General features: G+C 46.3%; 1 protein-coding gene across 1 annotated transcript in view; it reads right to left on the bottom strand.

Moving 5' to 3' along the window:
- Positions 1-13,128, bottom strand: part of KCNK10 (potassium two pore domain channel subfamily K member 10) — a 65,712-nt gene extending 52,584 nt beyond the window's left edge. The window contains exon 1 of the mRNA XM_056346669.1: positions 12,963-13,128. Coding sequence (XP_056202644.1) covers positions 12,963-13,014 — 52 coding nt within the window. The 5' untranslated portion in view covers positions 13,015-13,128. The remainder of the gene's footprint in view (positions 1-12,962) is intronic.
- Positions 13,129-15,218: the final 2,090 nt, after the last annotated feature.

Genomic DNA, 15,218 nt, shown 5'->3' with positions numbered 1-15,218 from the left:
GATTGCACACTGCTGGAGGGCAGTTCGAATTTTGTTTCCCTTGCTTTGCTTTCTCTCTCGCCTGACCTCTTTTCCACCCTGCTCTCCTCCAAATCCATCCATCTGCTCTTGTCCCTCACTGCTCCCCAGCCGTGCTGGCAGCGTGGGAGACAGCATACCCGTAACTCCCTGCCCAGTCCCTCTGCTCAGCACCCAGCTGCCCCCCCCACACTTCTGACACCGGAGCAAGGAGCCGAGCACCCTCACGTGTGACAGGGCTCACCAATGAACTTAGGGTGCCAAAAAATGGAAAATCAAGAAAAGCATTACGAAGAGGAGCAGGAAGAGTTGAGGGGAGATCAGAAGTGACTGACAAGTTTCAAGGCAGGAGCCCTCCTGCGCCAGGACTGGCGACTGCATGTGCTCCAGCACACCCACTGGCAGCAGTGCTGCCATCGGCTTTATGGAGCTATTTATAGAGAAACCGAATACAGAGGAACCCAAGAAAAATTCTCACCTTTCCCTTTCTGAAATGAGACTAAAAACAATAAATCACTGCTAAAACCTGTTTCCCCAGCATTAGATCAGCATTTCTTGCTCTTGTGAAAATTGGGAGTTTTAGTCCATCCATGTCTCTGCTCTGCCAAGAGCCGAACAGGAAGCAAGTGGCTTTGGCTCCAGATCTATGGGTACAGAGAAGACTCTGGGAAAAAAAGAGTTCCTGTCAGGAGAGGTGAACAAACCGCCGGTTTTCCTGCTTAGCTAACTGTATTGGGGCTGGCTGAGCCCCACCGCAGCCCTCCCAGCGCTGGGCTGTGTACCAGTGGCCAGGGAGGTGCTGGTACCACACCAGCATGTTGGCTGTGGCCGGGCAGCGCTTGCATAGCACCGCGGCTGCCCCTCCGACCTTCCTCATCACCGGCAGGTGGGGGGGGGGCAAGCTCTTGGGAGGGGACAGCTGGCTCAAAGTGACCATAGGGATATCCCCTACCCTGGGGCATCTGCTCAGCAATGCAAGCTAAGAGAAAAGAGGAGGAGCGGGAGCGACAGAGTGGCTTTTGTGGGCAGCTGGCATCCAGCCAAGCCCACCCCACCACAGCAATATATAGAAAAACTGCTTTCTTGTCAGTATGTCACGAGCCTCAGGTACAGGCACCAAGGAATACATAGCTGCTCTCTGGTTCCCTGCAGGAGTCACCCTTCAGTGACCAACAGACTGGTTGAAGCAGCGATGCTTCTGCTTATCCATAATCTTCCTTATAAAGACTAATACAAAAACTTCCATTGCACCATGACATGCCATTGGATGAAATTAGTTGATTACTTTTTCTCACTAGGACATGTCCCAGCATTCCAATAAAATTTAGGAAGTCTGAATCTCCCACCACAGGAGTTCAAGGTGTTCTGCTTCAAAATGCTGACAGGATGACATAGGGTCAGGGATTTAACTGGTGCCCTTCTTGTAGAGCAGCTGGATGGGCATCTTCCCAATATCCTATCTCATGGATTCAAAAAAGAAATTCAGCCAATGGTCTCATGGCCAGACCAGCCAGTGAAGGAAACCCAAGTCCTGCATCTTAGCATAGGAAGGCCTGTGTACAAAGGGAAGAATATTCTTATTGACAGAAACCTAGTGCTAAGACGAGCAAGTGGAGGAGACAACAAAGCAAAGATTCAGAGAATTATTTCGGTTGGAAAAGACCTTTAAGATCATCCAACCATAAACCTAACAAGCCCACCACTGTTTAGCGGTCCCTAAGTGCCACATCCACACATTAAATACCTCCAGGGATGGTGACTCCACCACTTCCCTGGGCAGCCTGGCCCAGTGCCCTCCCTAGCAGGAAGCCATCAAGTCTCCATTTGAGATGTGGTCGCTGCTGGCTGGCTCCCAGGGGTACAGCCTGACAGGGAGCGAAGGAATCTCTTGACCACCTTGGTCACGCAAAGGTGACTTTAGCAGCACCACTGGCTATAGCACAGCCTGGAACCGTGAGAGGCCGATACATCGCTCAGCTGGGGCTGTACGACATCTCCTGCAGGACTCGCTCAGGTTAACAGCCAAGGAACAGATCTTTCACATATGGCTAAGGTCAGAAAAACACATGCAATATAACCTCTAACACCAGAATAAGAATAGTGTCAGCACTGATTGTTCCACTTCAAAGATCTCTTAGGGTGTCCTCACAGATCTACCTGCACATTACTGACCATACCCAAAGAGCTCTTACCAATGCTCCACTGTAAAAACAAGTAAGAATTTCTGCACCAGTTTAATGGTGTCTTCCCCAGTCCAGCTAATGCTTGGAATCTACAGAAAAATACCTTGAATTCAAGCAAATCTCATTAATGATCCACCATTTCAATTAAGTGATAATTTCTCAAATTTTCTGGGCAACACCAATAAAAGTGGATCTTTCATCACATGGTAATGGTCAGAAATCCTGAAGCACATCATTCAGGCTATTTTTTACTTTACTGGAGCTATACTATTTGCATACCCTGAGGATGAGGTCTATTTAGAGGTCTTAAGTTCCTATACACAGTAACAGTCTTAATTAAGTGAACAACAGCTTTTTGATACTATAAACACCTATTCTGCAACAGGACAAAGAATACATATAACAAAGGTAGCTGTTACAAGATTCTGTGCAGAAAAGATCTTTCACAAGGAAGAGGAAGTTGCTGTTTGAAATACACTTGTTGGGCATAGCCACCTTGATTTTCTCTTACTCTAAATTCTTTATAATATACGCATTTTTCTTTTACCCTTTTGGTGTTGCACCAGTAAAGCTGCCAAAGTCAGCATGATTTACCTGTCCAGTCTGCATGTAAGACAGTTACTGGCAAGTGAGTGGGAGTCAGGGAGTGCTCAGGTGAGCAAAAGGAATGAGGTTAAAGCGCCTTCAGACCCAGGGTGCTGCTCACGGCAGTGTATGACAGAACAGGTGAGCAGCATCACTGGAGGCTGGTTGGGCACCAGAGCTCCAGGTCCATGCCAGGCTGATCCTGGCTGCACAACGCTGGCTCAGAGTTTGCTACAGAGTCTGTAATTTAGGGTGTCTCACATGATAAGAAGTCTGGGACGACAACAACTGAATTGCATAAGACTTTTCTTATCTCCTTCTCAGCTTCTGTTCAGATAATACGGTAGAAATACAGTTGTAATTTGAACTGTGATAAAACTTTACAGCTGCACAAGGATGGCATCTGCTGATACGGCATGGCTTCTAGCATCTCGCAGTACTTCACCGTGTCGCCGTTCTGCATCGCTGACAGGCAGCTACATGCCTTTACAGGTCAGACTTAAGAAAGAGACAGCTGTGGCCTTCTAATCAGTTTGGCCCCAATTAAGCTTCTCCTAAGCACAAGCATGCCTGCACAGTGTGCAGCAGGTGGGCATGAACTCATTCTCCTGTGCTCAAAGCTGTTGAAAACAAATGAAATCGCTGTTGAAAACAAATGAAATCGCTGTTAATAATGCCAAGTTCAAAGCAGTATTTTATAGCTTTCAGCAGAGCTGCACTAATCATGACAGTGTAACTTCTTGCAACCCCAAAGCATGCACCAACCGAGAATGAATCCACTATGAAAAATCATGTGTACCTGTCCCAAATACTCCTAGTGAGAAACTACTCTAAGCCATTTGAGCTGAAGTTCAAAACATGAGCAGGAACAACCCTTGTCTCCTCTCTTTCCTTTGCTGTAACTGGGAATGCATCCCATTCGATCCGATACAAATGTGGCCACATTGGTCACTGCAACCTGGAGGGGGATTCCGCTGACCCAAACCAGACATCTACTGGGAGTTCTCCAGGCTGCACGAACTGTATTTGACTACATCTCTCCTAACTATGACAGGTCCTTAGAAACTTAGAATCCCTCTGCATTTCAGATAGCTACCTATATTTAGGTGTTTTACTCTCCAAGTCACGCTCAAATGGTGTAATTCAGTTGCCCATCCATATAATTTAGTACCAAGTGAGAGGTCCTAGGATATCCTAATTGGCCTTAAGCTGCTGCTCCAGAAGGGCAGAGGTCTCCTTTAGGACCATAATCATATACAGCAGCCTATGCAAATGTCTCTGCTGCCTTACAGTCCCTTAAATGGCAGCAGATGCCTATTTTTAGAAAACTGAATCAACAAATAATGTCTGGTAGCAACAACAAATGCAGGTCGTGAGATTACACATCAGTATATCATTGTAAGCCAGTAATAAACTCTGCTTCTGGTGAAGGCAAATTAGTATGGTGGCTGCAGCATCATGCAGAGGTGGCTCCGGTGGTGTTGCTGTAGCCGTCATGATTGCTGCTACCCAGGACCTCTCTGCATGATCCTCTCTTGTGAAATCCAAACTTAGCACTCTTAACATTTAAGGGGTGAGGGGTCTGAGTTAACCTAAAAGAATGTCTTGGAGATGTGTGACCTGCTTCCTTCATTTCAGCTGGGAGTTTCTGCAGTACTGTTTCTTTCATATTTCTTTCATTATTCAGGTTGACTAACATAGTAGCTAGTGACTGCCTTTTGTTTCTTTAAAATCAAAAGTTGAAATTTGAGAGGATAAAAGCCCTGGACAGGCTGTCAGTATGTATTTGCTGTTTTCAAATCATCCCAGTACTACTATATTACAATATCGGGTAAGAGAGGAATAATCCAAGCACCCTTTAACAGCATATCACTGAATCTTAAGAATCTCAGTCACAAGTTTAAGGTCCCAAATTCCAAAATCCTCATCCAGTAAAGTCAGTAACACGTTGTTTTTTTCTTCCTAGGGAAGAAAAGATGAGTCAGTCCTGCTGAGATATGAACATATGGCTCTAACAAATCTAGGTACTCAAATTCTGATGCTTAAAGCACTGTGATGATCCTGTAGGACAGTGATACTAAAATAACTTGTATCGCTTTGTCAGAAGATGTCAACTTTTGTTATCCCCTACTAGTTAAACAGACTATTGTTTTCAGCAAACAACGGTCACACAGTCACAGTAACCCATGGGTTATCAGAGAACTGATGTCGTTTAAGGATCGATTGAATGTGACTCTTTGGGGGCAGGATTGAGGAACAACCAGAAGAAACATGTTTCTCCAATGAAGGAGTAGCCAAATGAACAGATCATCATCTAGTAAAGGTACTTAATGAGATTAAAACATTTCGTAATATGTCCATAGGATTATTTATACTGTGCTTTAGTTTTGGTCACAGAGGAGGCACCCCGATACGTGCCTGAGGAGCCAATAAAGAATATAAAGATACTTCATTTTTGTTTAAATATGCCATAGACTATGTGCTCACTTCTAAAAGGTCGAAAGAACATCACGTGTTTGAAAACAGTGAATTCTAGTTGGAGGCAGCCAAACCTGCCTTCGTGTCCCCCCATTTTCTCTGCATTCTCTTCATTCTGCCTTTTCTGCATCTCTGGCAGCAGATCGGATCCTGTCACACTTTGAGTCCATTCTCTTGTAACCTACAGTACCTAAGGTGCTTTCCTTTGTCCCTCCTCAATAGGTCTTTATTTCTTTTCAAATGTCCTCTAAAATTTCAAATAACAAACTCAAGCGCAATGCTGGACCTAATGATGTAAAAAAACCTGAACCCCCAACTGAACCAGACTTTGTAGCTGATCACTGCCTCTATTCAGGACTCTAGATCCTAAGTGCAACAAGTTTCGATCCCTTTCATATATATTATATGTCATGCATCTCATCACAACTCCAGCGTTCAGTAGGATGTTCCATTTTAAAAACAGGAAAATAAAGCCAGGTTTGTGTACTCTCTTACATCTTTGCCCTCTTTACAGGCTTTGATAATGGATGCTGTTACATTGCTGGCTTTCATTTCCACTTCCAACACCGAGATATTCCCACACTGAAATTCCCGCTCTAACCTCAGAATCTTACCAGTGATCTCCTATGCTCGTATTTTGAAACATCTGAGTAACACATAATAATACATGCATTTGGGACACTTTGCCGATAATAAGATTTGTTATAGCAAAATAACTGTATTAGCAATTAAAGACAAAGATGAAGTCTGAATTCTGGTCTCAGCATTCCCAGACCAAGGAAATATTCCCTGAATTCTGTGGTTCATTAACATGGTAAGACATTCCATAGTTCACTTTTGAAATACCATTTTGTTTAAATCACCTGAATTAATACTTGATTATAACTATGAAAAGCAGCCCAGAAAGTATGTTGGGAGAATAATAACGGTCCGTGGACTAAAGAAGGATTGGTACCATCACCCTGAAGTGCAGGGGTGTATGGTATGTGCTGGGCTCACCTGTTGATTGATCCCGTCGGGGTAACCAGGAGAACTGCACGACGTGTTATTTATGGAAGTCAGTGGGTTCACCTTAGAGCACATCTCCCGTCATAGTTAAAATGTTTTTAATATACACGCTCGACAGACAAACAACAGAAGTATTAACCAATGTCTCAGGAACTCGAATAAGAGGAACCTCTGCCTGACAAAGGCCAAGTCCCAGGATGTTTTCAATTTCTTACATAAAACAAAAAGCAGAATTATTCCAATTAAAAAGGTATTAAAAAAGGTAGTATTTAGCCTCTTGCTGAATGTCAATTCTTTTACATAAAAATCCTATAAAAAAACAGACAACTGTTCAGCATTTATATTCTCTGCTTTGGCTTTTGTTATTACACCGAGACTATTACAAAATAAAGGTTGGGCACCCCCACCATGCTGAATTCTCTAATACTCTACCTGTTGAGCACTACCGGGTTTGTTACCCCCTTCTTCCCTTGACCTCCTCATTGTTCCCTCCCCATTTCACTCCGGTACGTACCCTATTTACAACACATCTAGGGCCCCTGTGCTCCCAGTGATTCCAGCATCTCTTTGATTTTAACTCAGTAAAGCCTGCGGGGACAACACAGTTCTGATACTTTTAAAATGAAGAATCTCGTGTTGCTTGCACTGAAGTGAGCGATAAAATTCCTAGCCCTGGATTAAATCAAAAGAGTAAAAATTAAACTCTATCACCATATATATGCGCTCTTCTGTCGGAAGCTGATAAAGTCCACATGCTAGCTACGTAAATCCACATAAATGCCAAAAGCTGAACCAAAGCCTACCCAATTACAACTGATATCATATATTTTTCTTTCAAAAGCAAACACCATCACTTCAAGTAGCATCAGTTTTCAAGAGCTGCCCAAGGGACTTTTCAGTCCAAAAAACTATTAATGGATTACTCTTGTACATAAGTGGCAAAAAATAGCATTGGTATTCTTCAGTGAAATAATAATTCTGTCTCAGCCTCTCCCACTGCTGACAATTCTGCTGCTCTCCGTGTCTTTGACTTACAGCTTCATATTGCTTTTGATTCTTTTCACTCCCTTTTTCCCACAGTACAGATGACATCTTAATGATACCCTGCTCTTCATCTTTTTACCTTGACTAGAGTTCCACCTTTCCCCACTGTTACTAAGAGAGCTGCTGTCCAGCCTTTCACTTTCTTGTTACTAATTTTACTTTTTTGGAATCCTTAGTTTTTCCATTTCCAGGGCAGCCTAATGATGAAAATAACAGCTTTTTTCTTTCTTCCTCTCCTGCTAGGTCGGTCATATCTTCCTATCTCTTACCACATTAAGGTCCACAGTGTTCATCTGCCTCCCCTGCAGGCTACCTATAGCCTTTAGCAAAGTTCTAATTTCTTCATCCTCTTTCATTTCTGTCCCAGACTCTGCAAAATTTCCACCTTACTGTATTTGGCACTATTGTGCCTACACCACGCACTGCCAGGAGCGTCCTCCCGTTCATCCAGTTTCTAGTCTCCTTCAAATCTTTCTTGAAAATCAACCCCTTACAGTTGTTCTTATTAGGCACAGCAGAGTCCTGCTCTGTCAGACGGGTCAGTAGCCAACACAGCTGTGTGACACCAGTAGCATGTGGTCAGTGCCCTGCTGACCATGGATCACTTGCTGGGATCAGAGATTTTTTTTTTTTTTTTTTTTTAACACACTATAGCTTTGCATAGAAGACTCCTTACACTGAGCTACTAAGAGCTGACTTACTAGTGCAGAAAGAGAATGCCTTGCTCACAGTTGCACTCCACTTCTTGTCATACATGATCTTGAGAACAGAGGGCAGAGAAGAACACCCTCGTTCTACTCATCTGTGCTGTTAGCAAGTTTGCCTCCTGTATTGGTGTGTTAAAATGAAAGGGCAGAAAGAGCAGGAACAGCAGCAGTTTGTAACACTGCAGGCAGCGTCAGTTTAATTGATACGGAGCAGTTTACACCAAAGAATTTTCCAACAAACACTCGTCAAGGGATGATCCAACCCCGGTACCTGCGGGAAGGCATTTGAGACTCAGCTCAATGTCCCACATAGAGGTGTCCAGTCCTGCCTGAGGTGTCTCGGGTGAAGTGAGAAATCCCATGGCAGGTGACACAGGACCTATGGAAGACTTGAGCCCCTCGGGAGCTGCGGCTGGGGAATAGCAAAGGTCTCTAGCTGCCTCTAATGGGAAACTCAATTGAGCCTTCAGTGTCTGTGAAGGAGCACGAGTAATCCTAGTTTCCTCTGGTTGTCAAGTGCAGAGATAACCTTATTTCTTAATTGATGTGATCTGTGTGTGATGACAGGCTGTTTTGCTCCCTCCTAATTGTTTTAGCATTTGATTGCAATACATACGCTCTTCTTTCGATAGCAGATCTTAGATTGCTCTAAACAAGTTAATTATATTTCACAACACCCTTGTGCATTAGGGAAGTATTAATATTCCTGTTTTGCAGTCAAGGAAAAAGGGAGGAGTAGAACGTGTGAGTGGCTTACTGAAGGTTAAACAGTAAGTCAGTGGCAAAATCTGAAGAGAAACTCCAGACTCAACCACAGCTTGAATTCCCCACAGACCACTAACTCCCACGCTAAATGTAAGGAAGATAATATATGCATGATTTCAGGATTGCACAGAAAGCCATCCTACACAATCTATATCATTGTGAAAAGACACAAGAAGTTGTATTAAACCTTCAGAGTTTCAAAAGGCCAGTGTGAAGATAAATATCTACCTGGAAATTCAAAAGGCTTTGACAATCCACATCACTGCAATGACAGATTAAAAAAAAAAAAAAAAAATGCAGGCAGAAAGGATGGGACAAAACTGAATTCCATTTTCTGCCTACTAAGACCATCACCAAGATAGGCATCCATCCTTTGGAAAAGACATCTCACCATCACCCTGCAAGACACTCATGCTTGGGGGTAATTTCTGAGCATGTTTGAAACAGCCTCTATCTACACTTCTTTTCTGCAAAGAAACAGCAATTTTAAGCAGATAATCAGTAGGGGGAAAAAACTGACATTGCTGTAACATCCAGATGTCTCAGTCAGGATGAGGACACACTGTGTTTTAGGTACTATATAAAAATATATGTGCAAAGACATTATAAGCCAATTAAGCATGGACAACAGGTGGGTGTAACAGACAGACAGCAGGAGAAATGCAGCAAAGAGGAGAGATGGGAACAACAATTATAAAAATTGTGTATCTTCATATGCTGCCATAAAGCCAATCTTATATTCTGAAAAGTATAGATGGGAAGTTGTATGAGGTAGGAAACTAAAAATCTGTTCTTTCACTAATTTCAGTTATTATTGCTTTACCTGAATTGCACCAAATGGGAGAAGCAAAAGTTGGTGATAGGCAGATCAAATGTTTGATAATTGTGTACATCCAGGCTGATTCCACCGATGACACAAATGGCAGGCTTGGTTTTCCAAATGTAAGGCCAGGTAGTGCAAGGTTCCACACCCCTGCTTGATGTGTCCAGCCCTCCCAAAAACTTTCTTGAGGTTTGGGTTTTTACTTATTTCTTACCCCATTTACTCACTGTATGTGAATAGTATGGTTTTTAATCAATATACAGGAGATTCTAGGACGTATTTTACACTGGATTGTTAGGGACAAGTCCCAGTGACTTTTCAGATGGAGTTTGATCTGTTTGTTAATGGGACTATATAGTCTGATTGCCTGGGACAATAGGGAGCTTCACTGGAGGAATCCAGACCCTATATACTTCCAGGTTGATGAAATACTTCATCTAGAAAAAATCGTTTATCTAGAAAACGCACTCAGCATTTGCAGGGAAACGCAGATACACTCTACACCCATGACAAGCAAAGGTACCTCACAAGAGGATAAAAGCACAGTTCGGCCTCCATGCCCTATTTGTTCCACTGTTAACGGCTGAGAAATTAGTCTCCCATCAGCTGCCTGTCAGGCACCATCCCTCCCGTCAGCCCCATCCTTTTAAACCTCTTCTCTCCACAAAGCCTTTCTATGGTATATTGATCTTTGCTGATGTGAACTGAGAATACCAGTTCTATGCCAGCTGAAAGCTACCAGCAGACTCTAATCTATTTATCTATGTAAATATTTATCGTTCAGTCAGCATTATGGAGCTGGAGCATTAATTCCTTGCAATGACTATCATTCTGACCCGGGTTCAAACCAGCCACATCACCAGTCCCAAGCCAGCCGTATCTCCCCAGCAAGGGCCCTGGCTTTTAGAAATGTACATAGCTCCTAGAAAATATTGCCTGGAATAATCAGATCTCAACAATCTTTGAGATACCATAAGCTCTCACTTACATCATTGGACTGCTAGTTTGCTTGCCAGGAATATCAGTTGATATATTTCAGGCACTGTTAGCACAAGTTAGCACAATTCCTACTAGACAAAACTGTGGAAACTGCATGTTCTCCGTCTGACGACCAGAACAGGGCACAATCATAAAATACACACTGAAATGAGCTTCGTATTTGAGCGTGAACATTAACCGGACATGAGCTCTGCTTTTAATACTTCAGCCTCTTGGTATCCCTGCATCATCAGCTTTCTACACGTTTATCTTTGTATCTGAGGAAAGCTACTTCAGTTCTTAACTCCAAGGATATCGCATGGGATGCAAAACATAGCATCGTCCTTCACATGTACATGCAAAGAACAGACTACATATGTGATGGTAAATCAAATTCATGTTAGGGCTCTAAGTAATTTTGTGAATATCTTTGCTCATATTTGTATTTATATAAACATATTTTTGCTTCAAAAGGAATGGAACTCTGATCTACCCTGGCTTCTACCCATGCCACTAATTCTTTAGTGGGACTGTGCAAGTACAATGTCATTGCACTGCTCCTCTGTTGGTTACAGGATTGGCCCTTAGACAACTTCTCCTTACCGATTAGCCTTTTGCCATTCCACCAAATTTCATTTCCTGAGTCCCTTAGAGAATCAGAAATTGACATTTTTTTGCTTCCTCCTTGGCTATACATAGCATCCTTGCTGCCTGGCTAACAAAGTCAATACACTGAGGGGAAATAACTGGTAGGATTCTGCAGCCCTTTGCAGGGGTTCAGCTTGGCAGAGAGGAAACCTGCTGGGTTTGGGGCCTTTTAACTGTTACAGTACTCTACAGTTTTGGACACATTAGTAAATTCTGACCACCCACCTGTTGGATCCATATGCTTTAAAGCCAATTGCCAAGCAAAGGAGCTACATACAGAATGCCATCAGTACAGCCCCCTGTGTGCCTTGTCAGGCCATGGGAGGAAAGGGCTTTTTGCATTCAAAGGCATTTTGCCATACATAAAATGAATGAAAATGAAACTACAGCAAGCATACATTCAGAAAAGCACCTGGGAAAAGCGAATTTTCACCGCACAGAATCTGGACCCTAGGATAAGGAAAACATCATTGTTAAAATAATTAAATCTCTGCTAGAGCTACTATCCATGTGTTCCTTGTGAAGCTGAGGGCGGAGGAGGCCGATGTGTTGATTTCAGCCTTCACCTAATTAAAGATGTAGTAAGGCTTAAACTAAAGCTTAATTGCGTATACTATTCAAACAGCACATCAGATCTGCTCAGCAGAAAGATGTCTGTTCTGCGGCATTCCTCCTACACCAGGAGAAACTGTTTCTAACATTTCATTTTGTAGACACCGGGGCATGGGGGATGACAGACAAATTGCCCACTAAAGCCAAACCTGCGGAATAAAGATGAATAATCAAAGCCCGTGCTATCACTTCATGCTTCCTGCAGGCACTGCTGTACAGCGGCTGCCTGCCAGCAGTTCTGCTGCAAACCTGAGCATATGGCTTCGAGTTGCTTTGCTCCTGCACTGATGCACAGAAATATGACACACCAGTATACAAATTACCAGCAGCGTTTTTTTCAGCCACCACTTCTGTAGGTTGTACATGAACCTCCTTCCCATGCCAGGGAAGGAGAGTATTTCATTATGGTCTATTTTAAAACACTGCTTGGATCGTTTCATTGAAAACCACTGCACTGGCATAAACCTCCATCCACCATCACACCCACTCCCCAAGACAGACTCCAGCCCTAACGGTAGAGTTAATCAAACTATCTACTTGGGCTGATCAATTGTTAACAGGACAGAGTAAAGAGTCTAAAGGTCCCTTTGGGCTCCGTTATTTAATGTGTCTTTATACCATCCACACTACGGGTTATATTGCAGCAGCGCTTTGCTCCAGTTGCTTGCCAACAAACATTTGCCACCGAGGAGCCCTGAGCAAGCAGTCACATCTGTGTCCACTCCTGTGCCACCCGTTTAGCAGAGACAATGATCACCAGAAACAACAAAGGAGCCACAGATAAAACAAACAATGCTGGGAGCCAGAGACCACTGCCATCCCAGGCAAGTTTGCTACGAAAATACTCAAGAAAAAAGGAGGGGAGGGGAGAGAGATATCAAATCTAGAACTATAAAACTTGCACCTAGAAGAGGTTCCGCCTGTGCACCCACCCCACCCCGCATCGCACTGCCAGGACTGAGCAAGAACGGCTGAGCGGTGCACATGGGAAGCAGACAAGCATCCAACGTCTCCTCCCATTTGGAGTCAAATAGTCTCCTACGAGTCACTAGGCACAAAGAATAATAATAATTGTTATTATTATAGTAATGATAGTAATAGAGAATCACCAACCTTGAGGATCCCAGTTCACCTGTTTTCTTGGAGTCTCGATTGGAAATTTCATCGCTTCCTTTTTGCACAGGGAGGAGAAAGAATTGAATAAATTCCCAACCTTCCTGTCTCAATGCTGCAGTCAAACAAATTAATTTCAAATTATAGGGAGCCTGCGCTGTTTGACTGAGGGGAACTGGTGGTTGCCAAGGAAAGAAATACACAAATAAATCAAAGAAGGTGGGGAGGGGCGGGGAAGGGGTTTGTACCGGCAAGGAGAGGAGGGGTGCAGGCACCCCAGCAGGGAGGGGGGAAAAGGGATGGAGTGAGGAGCGGGGAGGGTCCGGGGGGAGCGGGGAGGGGGGCAGGCTGAGGTGGGCAGCAAGCCCAGGGTGCCCTGGCTCCTGGGGGTCTCCGGCAGCTCTGGCTCGCCCAGGCCACCTGCAGGTGCCGGGGTCCCTCCCCGCCGCAGCGCCCACCCCAGGGGGCCCCCGGCTGGCGAGCCCGCAGGCTCGGAGGGCTGGTGGGGGGGTGGTCAGCCAGCAGCCAGCCCCCCCCCCAGCCCCAGGGACACCTCCCACCCGCGCACACTCTCTGGCCTCAGCCACCCCTCAGAACGAGCCCACCTGGGTTCAGTCCCCAGGCTCGGGGCGGGGGACAGTCAGCCGTGGGGGGCGAGCCGCAGCGGCATGGCTGGGCCGGGGGGGCGGCTGAATGCAGCAGCAGCCTGGCTCGCCCAGGAGAGGAGCAGCAGCAGCAAGAGGAGGAGGAGGAGGAGGAGGAGGGAGCCACCCTATAGCTTTGGAGGGAATCCACGGAGCCCCTCTCTGCCCTGCCTGGAAAAGGGGGTGGGGAGAGGCGGCGAGTCCCTTTGTGAGAGGCGGTGGCGGGGTGCCCGCGGGGGCTGGTACTTACTGGGGATGCTTCCCGGGGGGGGGGGGGGGGGCGGTGCGGGCTGCTTTGGCGGAGTTTGCAGCCGGAGACACGCTCGGCTGAGCTATGGGCAGCAGCAGCGGCAGCACATGGCAGGAGTAAGCAGCATCCATCCGGAGCCTCTGCAGCGCCGGGGGAGGGGACGGGCAGGGGGCGGCCCGAGCCCCTGCAGGGCCGGGGTGGGGGGCAGCGCCAGCACCCCGAGGGCCGGGGACCCCCCGCTCCCCGTTCGGGCCCTGCGGACGCGGCCAGCCACCCGGCACCGAGGCAAGGGCCGGCGCGGCGGAGCCGAACGGGGAGGGCCAGGCTGGGGCGGCGGGGCTGAAGGGCTGGGAGGGAACCTGGGGGCCTCGCGAAGCCCCCCGGGGCGGGGGGGGGCTTTGGGGAAATGGAGGACCCTTGGGTTCACCTTGTGCAATTCCCAGACACCCGCTGCTTGCCAAGTCTGCATTCTCCCTCCCCTCCCTCCCGCTCCAGGCTTTCCCTCGAACCCAGCGCAGGCTGGGAACAGCAGAAAGGTCCCCAGTTCCGGGGACAATAAAGCCCCAGTTCCCCTCCCTCAGCCAGGGTAACGAAACCCCAGCCCCCCGGGGCCCGAAGGGCTGTGCCGGGTTAACCCTGTCCTGCCTCCTCCCTTCCCCGGTGGCAACCAACTCCCGGGTGAGGAGCATTCCCTCGCCGGCCGTGGTTTGGGGAGAGAGCTGCAAATTCGCAGGGGTCACGGGTCAGAGACCGAGATCAGGATCAGTCCCGAGGTCCGTAGCCTGGACCTCCTGAATTTTCAGGAAACATGGTTGCACTCTAAACCTGGCACCTGGGATGACTTGTCCCCTGCTTTTTGCTCTGTACTTCTTTTTGCTCAACTGCCCACTCCATCTTGCTCTCCTATCTGTTGCTCAGCTGGGAGCTAACCTTGTAAGACAAAAGGGAGAAATCTCTGCTGGCAAAAGGGAAGGAGGAAAAAAAAAAAAACCAACAGTGTGAAATGTGTGGCTCTCCTCAGGAAACTCACTGTGGAGGCTGGCACGCTCTTTTCATATCCACATTCAGAAGCTAAATAAATCCATGCATCCATGCCTGTCCCCCAGTCTTTGTTCAACCCAAAAGAGGATGGGGAACCAGTATCTGTGAATCCACACCTTCAGCTGGTGGTGCTGTGCAAGCTCCTGCAAAGCAGTGTGTGTCCTTGGAAGAAACTCGGTGGAAGTAATGCAGCAAGTTTTCCTGGGGGGAGGTGGTGGGTGCCTCTCCTTTCCCTAATCCCAGCACCCCTGCGGCTCCTGTTTTGTGCTGTACAGGAGGAGGCGGGAGAGGCTGCTCTGAGGGAGGACATGGTGAGAATGA

The sequence above is a fragment of the Falco biarmicus genome, chromosome 7 (assembly GCF_023638135.1).
Source record: "Falco biarmicus isolate bFalBia1 chromosome 7, bFalBia1.pri, whole genome shotgun sequence".
In the NCBI taxonomy this organism is placed as follows: domain Eukaryota; kingdom Metazoa; phylum Chordata; class Aves; order Falconiformes; family Falconidae; genus Falco; species Falco biarmicus.
Note: the sequence above shows the minus strand (reverse complement) of the source record. Positions and strands in the feature narration are given on the sequence as shown.